The 19748-nt window shown below is 36.0% G+C and overlaps 1 protein-coding gene across 1 annotated transcript; it reads left to right on the top strand.

Annotated features, from left to right (window-relative positions):
- The first annotated feature begins 2665 nt into the window (after positions 1-2665).
- Positions 2666-16463, top strand: LOC119069487 (peptide transporter family 1-like). Its single transcript, XM_037173557.1, has 11 exons — positions 2666-3181; positions 12582-12660; positions 12718-12859; positions 12925-13011; positions 13075-13251; positions 13328-13425; positions 13497-13579; positions 14584-14931; positions 14995-15621; positions 15678-15764; positions 15832-16463. Exons 1-11 carry the CDS (start codon positions 3140-3142, stop codon positions 16186-16188), a joined length of 2127 nt encoding a protein of 708 aa, XP_037029452.1. The 5' UTR covers positions 2666-3139; the 3' UTR covers positions 16189-16463.
- Positions 16464-19748: the final 3285 nt, after the last annotated feature.

The raw sequence follows: 19748 nt of genomic DNA, 5'->3' as shown, positions 1-19748 counted from the left end.
TTCGACGTTGAATTAAATTCATGAGGTTATTCTGAGATGGCCTATATCAGACGGGTGATCTTAAAGATTTTCCCAAAAGAAGTTTTGTCTAGTCGATTGATAACACTGTAACATTAGTAATTCGCAACGGAATAAAAATAGGATTATTTGACTAGGAATGAAATTCAAAGCCAATAAATTCAGGATTTATTTCGAAAAGACTTTTTTGTGTGAGTTGAAGGTGTCTATAATATAACAAAAAATCAACGAATGTGACCTTTGTGGCCAGAGCGAAGTGAGGGCCGCAATTCACACCAGTTTTTTTTTTATTGAAGAGGTAAGCAAGAAATACGTCCCCTTTACAGTGTCTTTTTAAGGCTGCATACCCCAAGTATACAACCTTGCGTCTATACCCCAAGTATACAACCTTGCGTCTTTTAGCAGTCTATAAGACTAAAGCATCGTTTGTTTGAAAATGTAGGAATAAGTTCCGTTAATTCTGAAATGTTTTTGAATGAATGGAATGGAGCAAACAATTTGTGACCATTTTATGATCTATTGAGGAAATTATTCAGTCAGTCAAGGGACCTGACTCACCCAAGTGGTGGGATCTAGTTGCTTTTATTATGAATGTTGAAAGAGCAAAGAAAGTTTTTTTTTCAATTATACATTAAACCGACGGACTTATCGTATTCATTACATATCATCGCCAATTTCTGTCCATCAATAATTTTCGAAACAATTTTTTTTGTGACTGGAAACAAGTTTTCGAAGACACATTATTGGTATCGAATTATCCACACACTCAATTGCACTCAAAACACATTAATTTGGACCATAAAACGTATTAAATTTATGCAGAATTTGTGAAACGTGTACGATACAAAAAAAACATGTAAAAATTTTATTTAAGTTGAAAAACCTGAAGTTGTGGTAATTTTTTTTTTGGTAACTTAACGTTGAAGACAAAAATATTAGAAGTTCTTGAAGAGCTTCATCCTAGGATAAAATATGTGTGAAGTGAAGTCAGGGTATCGTTCACTTAAGAGCGATGACTCCTTTGCAAATATGCAGCCTACATTTAGGCGAAAAAATATTTGATTTTTGATGATTTCTCAAAACTAAAATCTTTTTTTGAAAAAGTAAAACCATTACAACACGCAAAAATGTGTAAATTTTAAAGGAAAAATTGGTTTGTGGGTGATAACTTATCCCACTTGGAGAAACCTCTGCAGATTGTGTAAATTTATGTCAAAAAAAAAATTTCAGTTTTGAGAAATCATCAAAAAACAAATATTTTCCCGCCTAAATGTTGGTTATAAATTTGCAAAGGATCCATTGCTCTTAATCTTAATACTCTACTTATACGAGACCACTCTATCGAGATTATAATTAATCAATAATTCCTCACTTTCTAGTAGAACAGTTTGTTTGTTCGTTGAGTGGATAGATATAACATTGCTCAATGCAGTGCCAATATTATATACTTTGTGATAAAGGGGAAGTATTTAAACTGGTAGCTCGCAGAAAAAGAAGTAATAATCGCAAAAGAAATAGTTATTTACGTATCGATTGAGTAGGCCGAATGAGTTACGTATTAAGTTTTGTATGCTTGTGAAAGCTTTCGCCCCGCGAATTGACAGCTTTACTTTCGGTCCTCTTAGCAAGCATACAAAAGTATTTTCCTTTTACAAAATCATTTGGTTTTCTTAATAATTTTGTACAAGGAAACTACTTCTCCTTTTACTGCCATCGATTCTATTTTTCTTGCGATCAGGCAATACTCTCTCTAGCAAACAAACTCTCAGTTCTCTGTGTCAAATTCACACTCTATTGCTACGTTTTGACCAAAACTGACTGACGCTGTAAATTCCAAAGGCTAAGTGACATCTTTACCATCCTAATAAAAGTGGTTTGTTTGCTAGAGAGAGTATTGGATCAGATCTCCTTTTTCTGCGATCAGTTTGAATGTATGCTATCTGTGCTTAATCCTCTAATTCTGAAACCGGTATTGTGAACGTCTAAAGCAGTTCAACCCGTGATTCATCACCTTTGGTATGCCATTAATATAAATATTGCGAACTCGTGTCGTGGAGTAACAGGAAGGCTTTCGTTTTTTTTATATAAACGTCAAATTCGAAAATCCTCTCTCTCGCGAGTGCTTACTCTCTAAGGCTGCGAGCGCACTTACACCGTTTAGCTCTCCGTTTACGTTTTAACAATGGAAAGTGGGAGGAGCTTCCATTGTTCACTCGTAAACGAAGTGCTAAACGGCGTAAGTGCGCTCGCAGCCTAAATATCCAAATTAAACTTGTAGATCTCAGTTCATATTATGGGAAAATATTTTCTTTCCAATTCATTAAACACTCGCCCAAATAGAGATTTGCTGATACGAATGGAATTCTAAATAAATCACAAATGACCTGAAAATGTTTTTTGAAAAAAATGCGAGGTTGAATATTGTTCACACTTGTGCGATTCAATAAAGTGCAATGTCAAGGGCACTCAAACTTTTTTTTTTTTGATTAACAATGATTTGTGTACAATAAAATTGGTGGCTCGTCATTCAAAGAAAAAAGCACTCACACACAACCAATTCGAAATAATATTAAATTAGTGGACTCTCTGCGACTCTAAATACCAAAGCACTCTCAGTGCTATGAAAATACCTACCAAAGTTTTGTAACACACAATCCATCGTTGATGGCTTTGTAACTTTTTTCAGTCAGGTATAATATTATGCAAAAACATTTGGTATCGCCAAACACAATTTTTAACACACAAAAAAGAACCTGTAGACTTTTAAAACAAGCTGTTAGTTGTTCATTATATGTCGATCAGTTAACATATGAATGCTTGGTAAAGTGCTTTCGAAAATAAATAAATAAAATTGTGATCGAAATAAATATACGTTTTTGTTGATACGACAATCGCAGAACAATCGCAGAACAATAGAACAAAAAAAAAAAAAAAAACTCTCGCAACGATCTCAAAAACAAGTGTAATTAAATGTCGTCTGCGTGCGGTTAGAAAATTCAAAAATTTTGTGTAACGCAGACAAATTTTCACTCAGTGTAAAATCGGTGGATTTGATGCCTTTTAATATTTTTAATGTGATAAGTTCCAGTTAATTAATTTAATCGTAATTAAACACAAAATTATGACGGTAACAACAACAGCCGCAGTCACTGCGGAAAAGGTGGTGAGTATTAATTTATTGGACAGTATGCGTTCCACATAAACTACAATAAACAATACACCTGGAATGTCAGTCATTATACAACTTAGATCAGATCATTGTGGTAACAAAACATCGACCTTGACCAAAATTTGGCATTTTTCGTAAAAAGAATATTTAAGAGTCACGTCGCCAAAATTTCGGCCGATGGGAGAACAAGTGGTCTCCGATTTTAATGAGTGGTAGCTCTTTGGATTTATCGTTCAATTCTAGCTTAGGTATCTTTCACTTAAAAGAAAAAATAAATATTTATTCTCCGTGGAAAGCGTTCAAAAGTAGTGACATGTCAGAGGGTACAGAAAACAGTTTTTCGGCACCAACTCAAGAAATAATGCCGATCTTGGAAAGACCTGCAGGGAGAGTATGCGCACTGCTTGGTGCGAATAGATCCACGAGAGATACGACCAAAAATTTAGTAAATGTTCGGAGAGTCCGTCTTCCCTACAACATTGATGTTCCACGGAACTAAGTATGGGGTGTTGCAGATGGTCTAACCCACTATCGTTCCACATATATATGAACCCAGTACTTTTGTGCTGTAAGCCTTCAGAAGTCTCTAAAAAAAAGTTGTTGTCAAAATGCAGGTTGTTTCCGTCGTTTTGGGCGTTCTACCGCTGGAACGGTTCTACGGCAGTCATTTTTTATCGTCTACTATTCCTTTACCTTATCAATAGACCCAGTGTTAGTAATGTCGAAAGAAAAATAATTAAATTTTTCTCGAAGGTTTTTAGTCAAAAAAAGTGTTACCGTATAGCACATGATCTCAGGAGTCCGGAACAGTAATTAGTTTTTCAATTTGACCAATATTTGCTACGTGACAGGAGTTTGGAAAAACGATTTGATCAAGTGGGAGCAAAGTCTTCGAACATTTACTATATTTTTAGTCACAACTCTCGTGGATCTATTCGCACCAAGCAGTACGAATACTCTACCTGTAGGTCTTTTCAAGGCTGATATTAGTACAACATTATAACAATTTAAAATTATTTTTTCTTGAGTTATTTGCCGAAAAACTGTTTTGGTTACCATCTGACATGTCTTTTGAACGCTTTCCACCGATTTTTTTTTTTCTCGAGAAAGTGAATCTCGACGAATCTAACAAGCTGATCAGAGGCTGATAAATCTGATGGGAAAACAGCTAAATGACAGGTTACAAATACTGGACCAGAACTAATTTTTCATTCAAAAATTAATTATTTTTGTTTTTATCATCTGTGAAAAGTTGTAATGATTTTATGCAATTCAGTGATGATATTTGCAACTTACGCCGCCTGTGTGCAATGTCGTATGAGCTTATTTTATCGCACTAGTGCGATAAAGTAATTACAAAGAACTTTATCGCACTAGTGCGAAAAAAGCCACGTGATGCTGACGTCACACTACCAATATCTTCTCGGCTTCGCCTCGCATTGGCAATCTTACATCTAGTGCGATAATATACCTTCATACGATTCTTGTTACATAAATAACTATTAGACGATTGTTGTTACATAATAGTACATTATGATATCGGTGAATATTGCCAGCGTTATACACTCGTGTATATCACACAAAACACGAGTACAACGAGTGTCTGTGTAATATACAAGAGAGCATTGCGCGTGCAATATTCTCGGGTATTATAAAATACAATTATTGTATTGGCTAAAACGACCAACTTATCGACATAATAATGTAGGCTTATGAACTCTAGGTAAATAATAATGACGCCACGCATAGCGCACACTATGGCAGTGTTTAATGTCGATATATCACAACAATTTAATAAGTAACTGTATTGAACTCGATTTCATGAATAACCAGAAGAATGTGTTGCACCATCGAATGCATAATTGAACGCATAAAATGCAATCAAATTTCCCAATATATACCTTATCGAAAAACAAATTCATCTCTCTAATAGAGTTAGAATAAAATACGGTCTGAAGAATTGCATAATGTGTCCATAAGTATCCATAGGCGAGTAGAGTATTGACACGCTCAGCACGATCGAGGTATTCTCGTCTATGTCTATATTTTGTAGGTGAATGTAATGTAATATGCCGTGGTGTATTCATATCGGTTGATTAATTGAGCATGAATAAATAAATAAATAAAAATTTTGCGCTACTTTTACGACAACACGAAACACGTATTGATGCTATGGAATTAAATGTTCTTTCCGTTCGGTTTTTTTTTGTCGTATTTGAACAGGTTGTTTAATTAAAAAAAACTTTTAAATTGAAGATCGTAACACAAAATAAAATAGCAAATATGGATGGATATGGTGGATCCATCCCAAATGAAAAACCAGTATTTTACTTGGTTTTTTGTTCTCTTCGCTAAAAATTAAAAATGAATCAAAGAGTCAGACGCCGCCAGCCGAAATTGTAATTTGATTAATAGTAATACATTGACTGTACGTATTCGAGAAGATAATTGTTTTGATCATGAACATTGTCTGTATATCAACCATACACAAAGCTTATTCCAATATGGCATTAGAAAGTTGATGTGTATTGACATGGCATTCAATTTCCGGAGATGGATGAGACTAGTTCTCACAAATTATTTTCGATCGACGTAGAAAATCATTCTAAGCAACAGATTGTTCTGCGGTATGCCTCTAAATGTCGCCGATTTTTTTTTAGTTACCGTCACTTTTTTTGGATTGCTACACCCTGACTTTCAGTTAAGAGCACTCACCCCAGGGCAATTTTGTAGCCTACATTTGTGCGCAAAAATATTCGTTTTTTGATGATTTCTCTGAACCAAAATCTTTTTTTGAAAAAGTTAAACCATTAAAGCATGCAAAAATGTGTTACTTTTACGAGAAAAATTGGATTGTGGGCAGAGTTGGATCGGTTATCCGAAAAACCGAAAATTTCGGTTCGGATTGAACCGAACCGAGAATTTCGGTTCGGATTGAACCGAACCGAAATTTTCGGTTCGGTTTGAACCGAACCGAAAACTTTGGTTTTGTCGTAAAACAATATGAAATGAAGGCAGACTCGTCAAAATTGATTGATTTCATTATGAACTAAACAAAAAGAAGTAAATGTAGCAATTGCATGCGATTTTTGTGAGAAAACGAATTTGACAAGAACTTATGAGATTTTCAATTCTCAATAAAAGTATCATGCAATTGCTCCATTTACTTCTTTTTAGTTAGTTCATAATGAAATCAATCAATTTTGACGAGTCTGCCTTCATTTCATATTGTTTTACGACAAAACCAAAGTTTTCGGTTCGGTTCAAACCGAACCGAAAATTTCGGTTCGGTTCAATCCGAACCGAAATTCTCGGTTCGGTTCAATCCGAACCGAAATTTTCGGTTTTTCGGATAACCGATCCAACTCTGATTGTGGGTCCAGAGAAATCATCAAAAAACGAATATTTTTGCGCACAAATGTAGGCTAGAAAATTGCCAAGGGGTGAGCGCTCTTAAAAGCAATGGCAACTTTTGCAAATTAGTAGCCTACATTTAGGCGAAAAAGCATAAACATTAAAGCACGAAAAATGTGTTACTTTTAAAGGAAAAATTGGTTTGTGTGATACCTTGTCCTACTTGGAGAAACCTGTGCAGATTACATAAATTTACACAATCTGAAAAGATTTCACCATTTGGGATAGATGATCATCCACCGACCAATTTTTCCCTTTGCTTGCTTAAACGGTTTTACTTTTTCAAAAATAGATTTTGGTTTAAAGAAATTATCAAAAAAAACGAATATTTTCTCGTCTAAACGTAGGCTACAAATTTGCAAAGGGTTCATAGCTCTTAAAAGTGCAATTTTGCAAATCTTTTACTATCACCCATTCGCAATTTTCACGTTCGACGCCACTTTCTATGTTGACAAAATTTGAATATTGGACATAAGTATGTTCGATTTATTTCCGCTACGAACCCTTTGTTGCGAATCGCTAATAGAAGGAGCTGGCCTTTATCAAAAAAACTCTTAGGGCAAAACTTGAAAAAGCTCATCGATTCCGGGCGAAGTTTGAAATTGGAAAAACTCATAAAATTGTAGTCTTGCAATATACCAATTCCTGCATAGCTTGTAAGATCAAATGTCTAGTGTTTAATCTATGAACAGATTCTGAGATGAAAAGAGCTTTCAAATATGTTCCTCGAAATTCTGCATATGGCATACTTTGCGGGACATCTACTCAAACCAACGAACCGATCAATTTAATCGTTTTTTTCCGGATTTGTATTTGAATCTGTTATCCTTTTTTTTTTTTTTTGCTAAGTCAGTACGGAACCGACGAAGTGACGTTGACTAAGCAGTTGTAACGCCATCACTTGGAAGGGCTGACATTTAAGGTTTAGCAAAATGTCAGGATTCGGCACATTTCAAGTGAATGAGTTGACAACAGGCCCGGACTGGCTATATGGTGAATTCGGGGAATTCCCGATGGGCCTTTTGGATTTTTGTATGAGAATTTTTAATTTGTGGGCCTTTATAAATTGAGTTGCATGGAGCCCCCGATGGGCTTTTTCGAGCCAGTCCGGTACTGGTTGACAAGTTCACATTAAAGTTAAACGCGAGCGGAGAGAGCGATAAATTTTAGTTCGCATGCATATCATGTAACTCTTTCAAGAAAGAAAATGATGCAAGTGGAGCGAGCGAGAAAATTTTGCGATTTGTTGCCTTAATTGAACGAAATTCATATTTGAAAAGATACTAATACCTTGAATGTTAGTTCAATGAAACTTCCGTTTGTTGTAAACAAAATAATTGGTGATTCTGCGATCTTTCGCTATGGGCTCAGTTTTCGGAAAGTTTCAATAGATATATATTGAACCGCAGAACCGTATCTCAAAAGATCGACTCTACATACAGTAGTGCCATCGCTGACTTTTGCAGGAGTGACGAGAACAATTTCCACAATCTATATTGCTGATCTGCATAAATATTTACATTCAGAGTCTAATATGTAACGTTTGATAACTTTATTTCACTTTCGAATGAAAAGACGTCTGTTCAAACGTTGTAAATGGCTTAGTTCGTAAAACTCATTTTAATAAACCGAATTGCCTAATATGTCATGTATGTCAGTATAATACCGAAATGTTTATTCATAAACACCAGTGACGATTTTTGGAAGAATAGTAAAAATGGTAGTTTTGATAATGATTCACTGGCAATTTATAGATGAGAAGATTAAAATTAAAATAAAACAACAACTGAATGTGATATCAAGAGTTAGTCTTGTTTAATGTTCATTACAATTATCAAACCACAAAGATAGACTAATTCTTATCAAACCATCATGTTTGCCGTTTTAATGTTCATCTAAAAGAAATTCAAAAGAAACTTTATTCAGAGGCTTATTTACCTGTCTGAAAAATAAAGAAAAACTTTTATTGAAGCTACACTGAAACAAAAGTGAAATCATGTTTGCTGATTATTTAGTTGTTACACATCGTGTTATACAAATGAAGTAGAAGATTTTCACTTGTCTGTTATTTATTGGAGTTTCTTTTCCTTTTTAACCTATCACAGACGGCAAGCATATCAACAGTTTTACTATTCAATGAAGTTTATTTGATGGAAGATTTTCAGAGATTGTTTTGAGAAATCTTTTACTTCATTTGTTTTGAACACGATTTTTGCTATATAAGACTTCATTAGTCAGACTTTTTCGTTTATTATTGCTGTCGTTGTCGATGACCGATGACAGCCGTCTGTAACAGGTTAGTTTGTGGAAATTAGTGCAAACTCAACGAGAAATTCGTAGAAAATTGAGAAGGTTGAAACCCCCAACTGCCTATGTGAACGCCGACTAATATTTATAATAAATAACCACTTTAGATATCAGGACTGACTTCCCAATTGAGACTCAAAAATGTCCAATGTCTATGATTTGTCGATATTGCTGTCTCAATCACAATGACAGGGGGAAGAAAATGTTTCTTTTCTCTATTCTTGTTTTGACAGGGTAGAAAAAAGACATATTTCTACACCGAACTGTCATCTTGTTTGGTAAAATTGTGTAACAAATTGATGTTTTTGTGGAGAAAAAAGGTTAATCACATCTCACACGTATGAAAAATTTTGTGTTAATTTCTGGAAGAAAATAAGAAATTCCAGCTCGAGTGATTCGCGTCCCTCTCTCCACTCTGGCCGTAAAACTACGCTATTGGTTAGAATATCACATTATCTCATTTTCATTGTTTATGCATTTTATCAACGCACTTCACTCTGAACAGGGTACTGAAACGGAACAGTATATCAAACAAATTATGGCACTGTAACAAAATCTATGAAACTGAAACAGTTTCCATAAAAAATAGTACATTATTTGACAGCTGTCACTCGAAGCACCCTTGCTTAAAGTGCGCTGACTTTATAAAACTGGTGTTTTTATTGTTGGCAAATTTAACGCCATCATAGAGGAATGATGTAACTTTTATTAAACAATTGTACTCTTCAGATATTTATTCATTGCTCGTTACCAATCATGTAATTTTAATGTTGTACACTTGTGACCTTCATGGAAATTCGATCATTGTTGAAAATTGATATAAATTTTCTGCTCTTTTGATTACACACCATTTACATGAACATAACACAGGTTGTTCATGTTAAGTTGTTAAAAATTTATTGAATTAAAGGAGAAACAATTACCTTTAATTAGCGAAAAAAATACGTGTTGTCTGCCGGGAACATTTATATATTTTTTGTCAATAATACCAATGAGTGCACATAAAGTGTTGCAAAAATGCTGAATCTGTCTTTCCACAAATATTTCTCGTTTTATCTTTTTTGTGCCAAGATCATTATCCAAAAAATTTACAACTTTTGATTGCATGATGTAGGTTCAATGAATAAAAAAAAGTAAATAAAAATTTCACATCCGTCGAAAAACGAACTTTTCGACGTCTTTAGCATTCACAGTTTTATATCCCAGACAAAGCTAAGATCGATAATTACTACACAACGTATTGTGGTATCTTAAACGAAATAAATAAACAAACCAACTGAATTACCAGATATACAGTTGACGTAAGTGAAATTTTTACATGAATTAGCCTCAGCCCTTTTTCAGCTGATCCACTCATGCTTGAAGTGCGTTGTAATACCACAAATTTAGTACCAAAACATAGAAAGTGTTCTCCCAAAATTAATAAATCCAAAATGTCCTCTTACCATCGCTAGGGTACTACGCAAGATTTCTGACCCATGCTGCTTATACGTCTTTATACGGGTGAACGAGATATGACCGATTATAACTTGCCTTGTGGTACTGTCGAAACATTAAGTCAATTCATCTTTGTAGTGTACCAGTAGAAAAACAGCTGAAGAAAATTCGTGTCTAAATTTCACTGACGTTTACTGTACCTTAATCGAATTTAAAAAGTTCACCCACAGGTCGGATTGCCCAAACCTGTCGTTGAAACAGGATTTTCTTTGTCTTATGGACTTAGACTAATTTGTTATCCAATATCTATTTTTACACCGTACAAATTGCCAGAATTGATCTATAATTAAATGCAGAAGTAGTTGTGAGCAATTACACCCATAATGGCGAATCCCATCAATGCATAATAGCTGGTGTGTGTTCGACCTAATCCAATGGAAAACAGTTCATACGGTTATCAATTTTGAATCAGATTGATTTTTTTTAGAAAAACGTGACATGAATTTACGATGCGATCGTTTTTACAACTTGACTGACGTTTTTATTTCGATAAGAGGGTCAATGATTTTTTTTTCTTTTTTATATAAATCAATGCAAATCGAATTTTAATCGAATCTATTTATATGCTGCTTGTTATATCAAAATATTACCTTGTCGTATTATAAATCGGCATCGAATTTGCTATATTTTTAATAGTGTATACGTTTTGTGCTGCTTAAAAAAATGAGGGACGCACCTACATCTTCAACAATACGTTTGTGATATCATCAGACAAAATGGAAAGTTTCAAGATTGTTGTATTTTAGCATCCTTTCCAGCCTTAATATAATTAGAGATGAATTTTCGGGGGTGTTTAGGTAACGGTTTGAACCGTTAAATGTCAGAAAAGTCATTGGCATATAAGTGTCAAAATTTATTTCCCAGAGGCTTAGTGTGAGTAACATATCTAACGTAAATGTTTCGAACTTTTTATTTTGTGATTGCAGCCCTTCCTTTGGTGTCGGGCTGCAGCACTGACACTCAGCAAAATTTTTCCACGAAACGAGAACCTCAATTTGTTACACAATTTTTCAAAACAAAACCAAAAGTGACAGTTCGGGTAGGAAAATGTATTGCTCTTGCTGCACACTCGGTATGCGTACACACCTTCTAAACACTATAGATTGTGGATATTGTTAGTAAAAATCAGCGATGGCACTGCCATCGAGTCGGTCGTTTGAGATATGATATTTAAAAATCAAAATAATTTGTTAGGAAATAAAATTTTCGATCACATTGTCCATGAAAATATTGTTCGGTGAAGTGGCAGAAGTGACCAACTTGCCGACAGCGTCAATCATTGAGAGTCCTGTGAAATAGTGCTCAAATCTAAAATCTATACATGCTACATGCTTTCGACTCGGAATAAAAGTGAAGTCTCGTTTTTGGGTGTTTATTGACCTTGGCTACGCCTCGGATCAACAAAATTATCGCGAAAATTCTACTTTTCATCACTAGTTATGTAAAGGACTATTTTACATGACTAGGGATAAAACGATGAAAAGTAGAGTTTTCGTGTGAATTTTGTTGATCTGAGGCGAAGCCGAGGTCAATAAACACATGAAAACGAGACTTTTCATCTTTTTATTCCTAATTATGTAATTGGTTTTCACTGATTTTTCATACAAAAATCACATTATCTGTGACAGGTAATGCTGCTTTTGTATGAGAAATTACATTACCTGGGGAAAGATTATCTGTCACAGGTAATAATCTGAAAACTTTTTTGTCAGTATTGCTTAAAACATGAAAAGTACGGTTTTCGACGCATGTAGCATGTAAAAGACTATTTACATGCTACATTCGTCGAAAACCGTACTTTTCATGTTTTAAGCACTTCTTTCAACGCCCTCAGCATGTAAATCCATTACATAACTCAGGATGAAAATGAAACGTCCCGTTTTCGTGTGTTTATTGACCTCGGCTTCGCCTCGGATTAACAAAATTCACACGAAAACTCTACTTTTCATCTTTTTATCCCTAGTCATGTAAAATACTATTGACTTAAGTTACCATTAGCTTCGGCACTGAATAGAGCGTTGCTATTTATTATGATTTTAATTTTAAGATTTCACAGAATTCACGAAATTTCGTACACCTGGATAGGTGCGAATAATCGCTCCAATCGAGCCCAATCAATGATCGTCACAAATAAATCCTCAAATTTTTGACAAATTTTTTATTTTTCGTTTTTCAGAAGTCGAAGTATCCCAAATCCATAGCATTTATAGTGAGCAATGAGTTCTGCGAGCGTTTTAGCTTCTATGGCATGAAAAGTGAGTTACATTTCGATGTTTTCGTTTGCATGAAGTTTCTAATTTTCCATTCATTAGCCATTCTTGTGTTGTACCTGACTAGACGATTGGGGTACGATGATGATGGAGCTACAGTATTATATCATGTGTTTACGAGTTTAGTATATTTTTGTCCACTATTCGGTGCAATAATTGCCGACAGTCTTTTGGGACGTTTCAAGTAAGAAATCACTTTTTCGTTTGTGTTGGCAAAACTCCACATTCATTACACGATACACGTTCCAGGACTATTTTATATTTATCGATAGTGTATGCAATTGGTAGTATCACTTTAGCTGTGGGCGCCATACCACCGTTACACCTTCCTGCTAGGTAAATAAACGAAAAAAAAATCAAATCGAAAATGGACTCAAAAATTCTTAATCCCAATTGCAGTACGATGACGGTAATTGGCTTGATGCTGATCTCAATCGGTACCGGTGGAATCAAACCATGCGTGGCGGCCTTCGGTGGAGATCAATTCAAAATACCCGAACAAGCGAAAATGTTGGCAACATTTTTCTCCCTGTTTTACATGTCAATAAATGCCGGCTCGCTGATATCGACAACGGTGTAGGCCTCAAAAAAATCCATTCCGAATAATTTCCGATTTTTATCAATTAATTGTCCATTTCTGTGCGATTATCAGGACGCCCATACTGCGAGAAGATGTGCATTGTTTTGGCGAAGAAGACTGCTTTTCGTTGGCATTTGGTGTGCCGGGTGTTTTAATGATCACGTCGATAAGTAAGTGTTTGGACGCAAATTCGGACTTCCAGATCGACGCACTCATTTACGGATCAAATGTTCCTTTTCAGTCATTTTTATTGTCGGCCGATCTTTCTATAAAATAGAAAAACCAACCGGCAACATGTTCGTAGAGGTGTCGAAATGCATTGGAGTGAGTACTTTGTTAGCCAAATTCTACCGAGAGATTCTTTTGAAAAACAGCATCGGACGCATTTTCCGATTAACTTTTTATGTGGCCCAGAAAGGTATTCGACCGAAACCGCTTTCAAAAAAATTCTTCGAAGCTTGTGTGACTGGTCGGAGGTGATCAAAAACCGAAAACATGCCTTTTTCTTACAGAAATTGCTCCAGTTACACGCGCCGTACAGCGTCGTGTGGGGTGTCATTGGAAAAGTAATTTCCTGTACTTTCGGGACAATTAGGGCCTTATTAGGTTTAAAATTCATCTACACTGAGATACGTGCAGTTGTAGTGTTCAACCGAAAAATGGCTGAAAACTTTCACTTTTCTTACGGAAATTTCTCGATATACATGGTCGTGTGGAGTGTCATTAGAAAGGTAATTTTATGTTGCTTCAGCGCAAACAGGGCCCTACGGGGGTTTGGAAGCCACTACGATGAAATATGAGAGGTTGAAATGTTTAAATTCTTATATTTCATCGAAGATGTTTCCATACCCCATAAGACCTTATTTGCGCCGAAAGTACATGCAATTACCTTTCTAATGACACCCCACAATACCATGCACGTTTCGTGTACCTCGAGAAATTTCTGCAAGTAATGTGTAAGCTTTCAGTCATTTTTCGGTTGAAAACTTCAGCTGCACATATCTCAGTGTGGATGAATTTTAAACCCAATAAGACCCTACTTGTCGCGGAAGTCCAGGAAATTACCTTTCTAATGACACCCCACACGGCGCTGTACGGCTCGTTAAACTGGAGAAATTTCTGTAAGAAAAGGGCATGTTTTCGGTTTTTGATCACCTCCGACCAGTCACACAAGCTTGGAAGAATTTTTTTGAAAGTAGTTTTGGCTTCTAGGGTCGAATACCTTTCAGGGAACACACAAAAAATGCGTCCGTCTTCGGTCAGCCGTTTTTCAACAGAATCTCACACCACAAATTTCTGTTTTCACCTCAACGTTCGCATTCGCTTAGACCGCCATCGTAACCAAAGTGAAAGCTACCAGCAACACCGTCAAGTCTCACTGGCTGGATTATGCTGAATCAAAGTACAGTCCCGATCTGATCGATGACGTCAAATCGTTGATGAAGATTTTGGTACTCTACATTCCGTTGCCATTCTTCTGGGCACTACAAGATCAACAGGGTTCGCGATGGACATTCCAGGCGACTCGAATGAACGGCGAAGTGGGCGGATTATTTACAATCAAACCCGATCAGATGCAGGTCATCAATCCACTTCTCATCATTTTATTCATTCCGCTGTGGGATCTCTTCGTTTATCCGATGCTGTCTAAGATTGGCATCCGGAGACCGTTGCAGGTAACTTTTCATTGATACGAATTGATTGCGTTTGGTCTGTAATTGGTTCGGTGCGGTTTGCAGAAATTGACGTTCGGCATGATATTGGCTGGCCTAGCATTTTCCATTTCCGGATTTGTGGAATTGAAACTTGAGTCTGGCTATCCCATACTACCCCGATCCGGTCAGACACAAATACGAATTTTCAACGGTCTAAATTGTGCGTACGATTTCCGAACTGATCTACCCGACGACAAATCGTTCAGAGTGGCGTCGATGTCATTGTTCGAAAGAAAAATCATTCAACTCGACGGAACAAGAACAACTTTTACGGTGAATGGAACCACAGCAGGCAATTGTGGTGACGTTCAAGGGACATTCCGACTGGAAGATGCTCAGGCTACGAGTTATTTCTTAACGCAAAAATTAGGAAAAACTCAACTGATCTCGTATGTAGAGTCACCGGACAAACCGAAAAAAGGTTTCCCAGTTATACGAGTTCTTCTAACGTCAAACAACACCCGGGAAGTGACGCTGAAACACCTGAACAGGGACATTGTTCGATCGTTCTTTTCGAATTCAACGGAAATGAAATCGCTCTTGGTCGGTGAATATGCAGTTTACATCGACAATGTTCTAGTTAGTGGACTCACTATTGAACCGGGTGCAGCTTATACTCTTGTTCTGCAGGAACAATTTAATGGTTCATACGTAAGATTTTGAGAATTTCGATCTTTTGCATGTTTGTTAATTCGATGTGTACGCAGACGTTCCAAAGCCATGCCATTGTACCGCCGAATGACGTTCACATCCTCTGGCAAATACCTCAGTACATAATTGTGACGGCAGGTGAAGTATGTCTTGCATTCGTAATGATTTGTCAAAATGGTTCGCGCAAAATTTGTCTTTTCTTCCTCGCAGATCATGTTCTCTGTGACGGGTCTGGAATTCTCTTACACCCAAGCGCCCGAGTCCATGAAATCCGTACTACAAGCATGTTGGTTGCTTGCCGTTGCGTTCGGTAACATTATAGTGGTGATTGTGGCCGAAGTCAATTTCTTTGAATCGCAAGCATCCGAATTCTTTCTATTTGCCGGATGTATGGCCCTGAATGTGTTGCTGTTTGTTTGGCTAGCGAGTCGATACAGATATCGGCAGGTGCAGGAGACAGACAACAGTATGGTCATGAGCAGTGGTTCAACGCCTATGACCACAGCTGATGGTCGTGAGGCAAACAAAACCGGGATCGAAAACTATGCCTACAATACAGATATGTGATAAATGTCTCTCGTTCATGGTGATGAGTGTTGAATGGGAGAAAATGGTTTTATAAATCAGAAAGAAAGTCTCAGTGCGAATGGTATCTTCAGATTGATAGCGTTCGAAGTATTGAACATGTGTGTGGTGTGCAGACACTTCGGTTTGCATTTTTTTGGTTGTAAATACTTTTATGATCTAGAATAAATTTAGTTGTAAGATGTTAAGTGTACGATTTACGTCATAATGTCATAAACGGTCGTCCCTTTTTTTAAATAAAATATTTCTGTTCGAAATTGTCCCAGTTTTTTTTTTGTTATGGAACGCTTAACATAGATCACTGCACTGCTGACACGGCATGGCACTAAGCCACCATAGCCGTAGTATAAAGCGATGATTTTACATGCTTCTGCACCGAATACCATTCATTTCTTCGATCTAATCAGCAGTATTGTGCGTAACTCGTACGGAAAATGAGAAGTAACGTTTTCGCGTGGAGGTCAATATAGACTTCGCCTCGGATCAACAAACTTCATGCGAAAACTCAACTTTTCAACTTTTCCGTTCTTGTGACGTCTACGATTTTAATGAGGGATAGCTCGTTGGATTCTTATTTCAATTCTAGAGAACACGTATCGTCCATTTTTTTGAATATTTTTTTATTATCTGTGTAGAACATTCAAAAGTGAGGGCATGTCAGAGGGTCCAGAAAACAGTTTTTCTGCAATAACTCAAGAAATAATTATTTAAAATTATTGTAATGTTGTACTAACCTCGGCCTTGGAAAGACCTACAGACAGTGTATACGCAGGTGTTGGTGCAAGTACATCCATGAGAGTTATGACAAAAAATATAGCAAATGTTCGGAGAGTCCACCTTCAGTGCATCATTGATGTTCCGCGGATCTGAGTATGGGGTGTTGTAGCTGGCCTCACCCACTATCGTTACACATATAATTGAACCCAGTACTTTTGTGTTGCAAGCCTACAGAAGTCTTGGGACTTATTGCCTAATTGCATACTTTTTCGTTCTTTCTAAGGAGCCAACTGCCGGAACAGTGTCTGGAGTTGTGTTGCGGCATTCATTTTTTATTTTCCAATATTCCTTGTCGTCACAACAGATCCAGTGTTAGTAATTTGAAGAAAAAAAATTATTTTTGGTCAAATAAAGGCTTAGCGTATAGCGCATGATCTCAGGACTCCGTAACCGTAATTAGTTTTTCAATCGGACCAATATTTGCTACGTGATAGGAGTTGGGAAAACCATTAGCTCTTATTTGAAAATATCGTTTGTCCAAACTCCTATCACGTAGCCCTATCACCTATCAGCCCTATCAGCCGATCACCTAATGCGATCAAATTCGCTGTATTAAAGATTGTAATCGGCAAATCCACGACTGACTATGGGTTGCAAATGCAACGGATTTTAGGTTACATTATGCAACGGAAAATCTTTGACGGAACGATCAGAAGAGCGAAAACAGGACAGACCTCCATCGTAGACGAATTTCCATGTACATTCAAATTGATAAGATTACGATGACGCCCATTCAAATCGATAAGATTACCATTTAATTGAAGATAGTTGTAGATTGTTGAAGATTACGATGATGTTCATTCTCGCCAGATTTCTCAGTTACATCGGAATAAGAATTTGGCTGCAGTTCATGACAAATTTTGATAAGTTGTCACGCCAGCCACTCCAATAGTTTTCCACTGTCATCGAGATGCTCGTCCATTCACCTCACCACACCAGCCTGGAGCCAAGCCAAGTCCGCTCCTTTTTTTACTCCAGATCGTCCAAATTTTTTGATGAAATTCTCAACGTCGCAGAGAACACAGAAACCATTGACAAAACCAATTCTCGACGACGTTGAGGATTTCATCGAAAAAATTGGGAATAACCTGTGGATTTGGCTTAACTCCAGGCCGAGTTTTTCTCTGGTCGACCTTCCATCGCAGCAATTAAATTATCGTAGTTATCCGGCATTCGCTTTGTATGTAACAGTCACTTATATGATATTCTAATAGTCCGCTCCCGATTCGCAACGTTAAAAATATCGAATGTCCTATTAAACATCAGATAACCGCAATAACGATGTGTTCTTCAAATTTATCATCAAGACTAACGAGTCGTTCAAATACAACATTGAACTGATATGATTCTCAACGTTTCTCTTTTCAGTCATTTTCGCACTAAAGAATTTCCTAATCACAACTATCTTATTCGTCATCATCGCTTTTTCATGATAGTTCTTCGTTTCCAATATTCTTTGACTTGATTTCGAACTTCGGATATGGCTCAGTTGATTGTCATATATCAAAAGACTCTAGTTCTAGCTTTATCGTCTTTGTCAGTCCATGCATCAGTAATTGGATCTGGTGCATCATCTTTTTCAACATTCATTTCGCAATGGTAGTCTTCGTGAATTCCATAATTCTCGTAAATCTTTCTCGTCTTGATTTCTTTCGTTTTCTCTTTTTCTTTTTCGATCAAATGCTCGTGTTCCTGGAACTCATGCTGGGCGCCCATAACCTATTAGCGGAGTCCGTATATCCAGGAAAATATCCCAATACAATGTAGATGTTCAGTCGACTTCCACAGAATGATCAGAAAATTTACAATTAATAAAATGGTTCGAATTAAACACTGAATTAAATGATTTTCACTGAATAGTTGATTTTTCAAAAAAAAATATTTGTTCAACTGAAAAACTAATTACTGTGTCGGAGTCCTGAGATCATACGCTATACGCTACCACTTTATATGACCAAATTCCGTCGAGAAAAATAGATTTATCAGACCTATAAAAGACTGTAGCTTTCCAATTGATTGCAAGACTGGTCGCCATATATTTCAGGACGGATATACTGGGTATCGCTCTTCTTCCACGTATGATTAAATTAAATCTGCATTCGTGTTAACATACAATATAACATGTATTTTTATTCGTTTGTGGTTTTATAAATGGGTTTTGTTTTTTTTTTGTCTTCATTTTTCTTTTTTGTTAAACAAATTGTTCGTTAAGTTCTATAACATTAATACAATATGTCCTACGTGAGCGCTATTATTCATATATATATAATTCCTTCTAAGTACATCGTGGAAGATTTGGAAACAATAAAAATGGTAAATCTGAAACGTATTAGAATTTTTACTTTTCGTATAATTTTACTCTAATAAATTAATTAATTTTTTTTTTATTTCCTTTAGACCAGCTACTATTTTTTTACCTTTAAAAACATTCATTTTTATTATCTTTATTTTATTTCTTTAATTTTTTTTTATTTTAATTTTATTACAATTGTTTTTAGACAGCTTTATGTTGCTTTTTTCTTTAAATTTATCATTTTTGTTTTTTTTTTTATATTTTATTTTTTTATCTCCTTCTTCATCTTTAATGAAACCTTGGAAAACAATTAATTTCATTTTACTAATAATAAAGATTATATGTCTCGCGCTAAATGATTACAGAATAAAGTGATTTTCCGAAAACGACCGATACCTCATGTGCTTAAAGTTAGCTTAGTACAGCTTTTTTTTACAATAAATTAGGTACGACTAGGTCCATTTTTTTCCTT

The sequence above is a fragment of the Bradysia coprophila genome, assembly GCF_014529535.1.
Source record: "Bradysia coprophila strain Holo2 chromosome X unlocalized genomic scaffold, BU_Bcop_v1 contig_35, whole genome shotgun sequence".
Lineage (NCBI taxonomy): Eukaryota > Metazoa > Arthropoda > Insecta > Diptera > Sciaridae > Bradysia > Bradysia coprophila.
Note: the sequence above shows the minus strand (reverse complement) of the source record. Positions and strands in the feature narration are given on the sequence as shown.

Excerpts from the sequence above, each read along its gene's own strand:
- LOC119069487 (XM_037173557.1), top strand. The coding sequence starts at position 3,140 with ATGACGGTAACAACAACAGCCGCAGTCACTGCGGAAAAGGTG. Across the intron at positions 13,012-13,074 it reads CCGTTACACCTTCCTGCTAG|TACGATGACGGTAATTGGCT; the intron begins GTAAATAAACGA and ends TCCCAATTGCAG. Across the intron at positions 15,765-15,831 it reads TAATTGTGACGGCAGGTGAA|ATCATGTTCTCTGTGACGGG; the intron begins GTATGTCTTGCA and ends TCTTCCTCGCAG.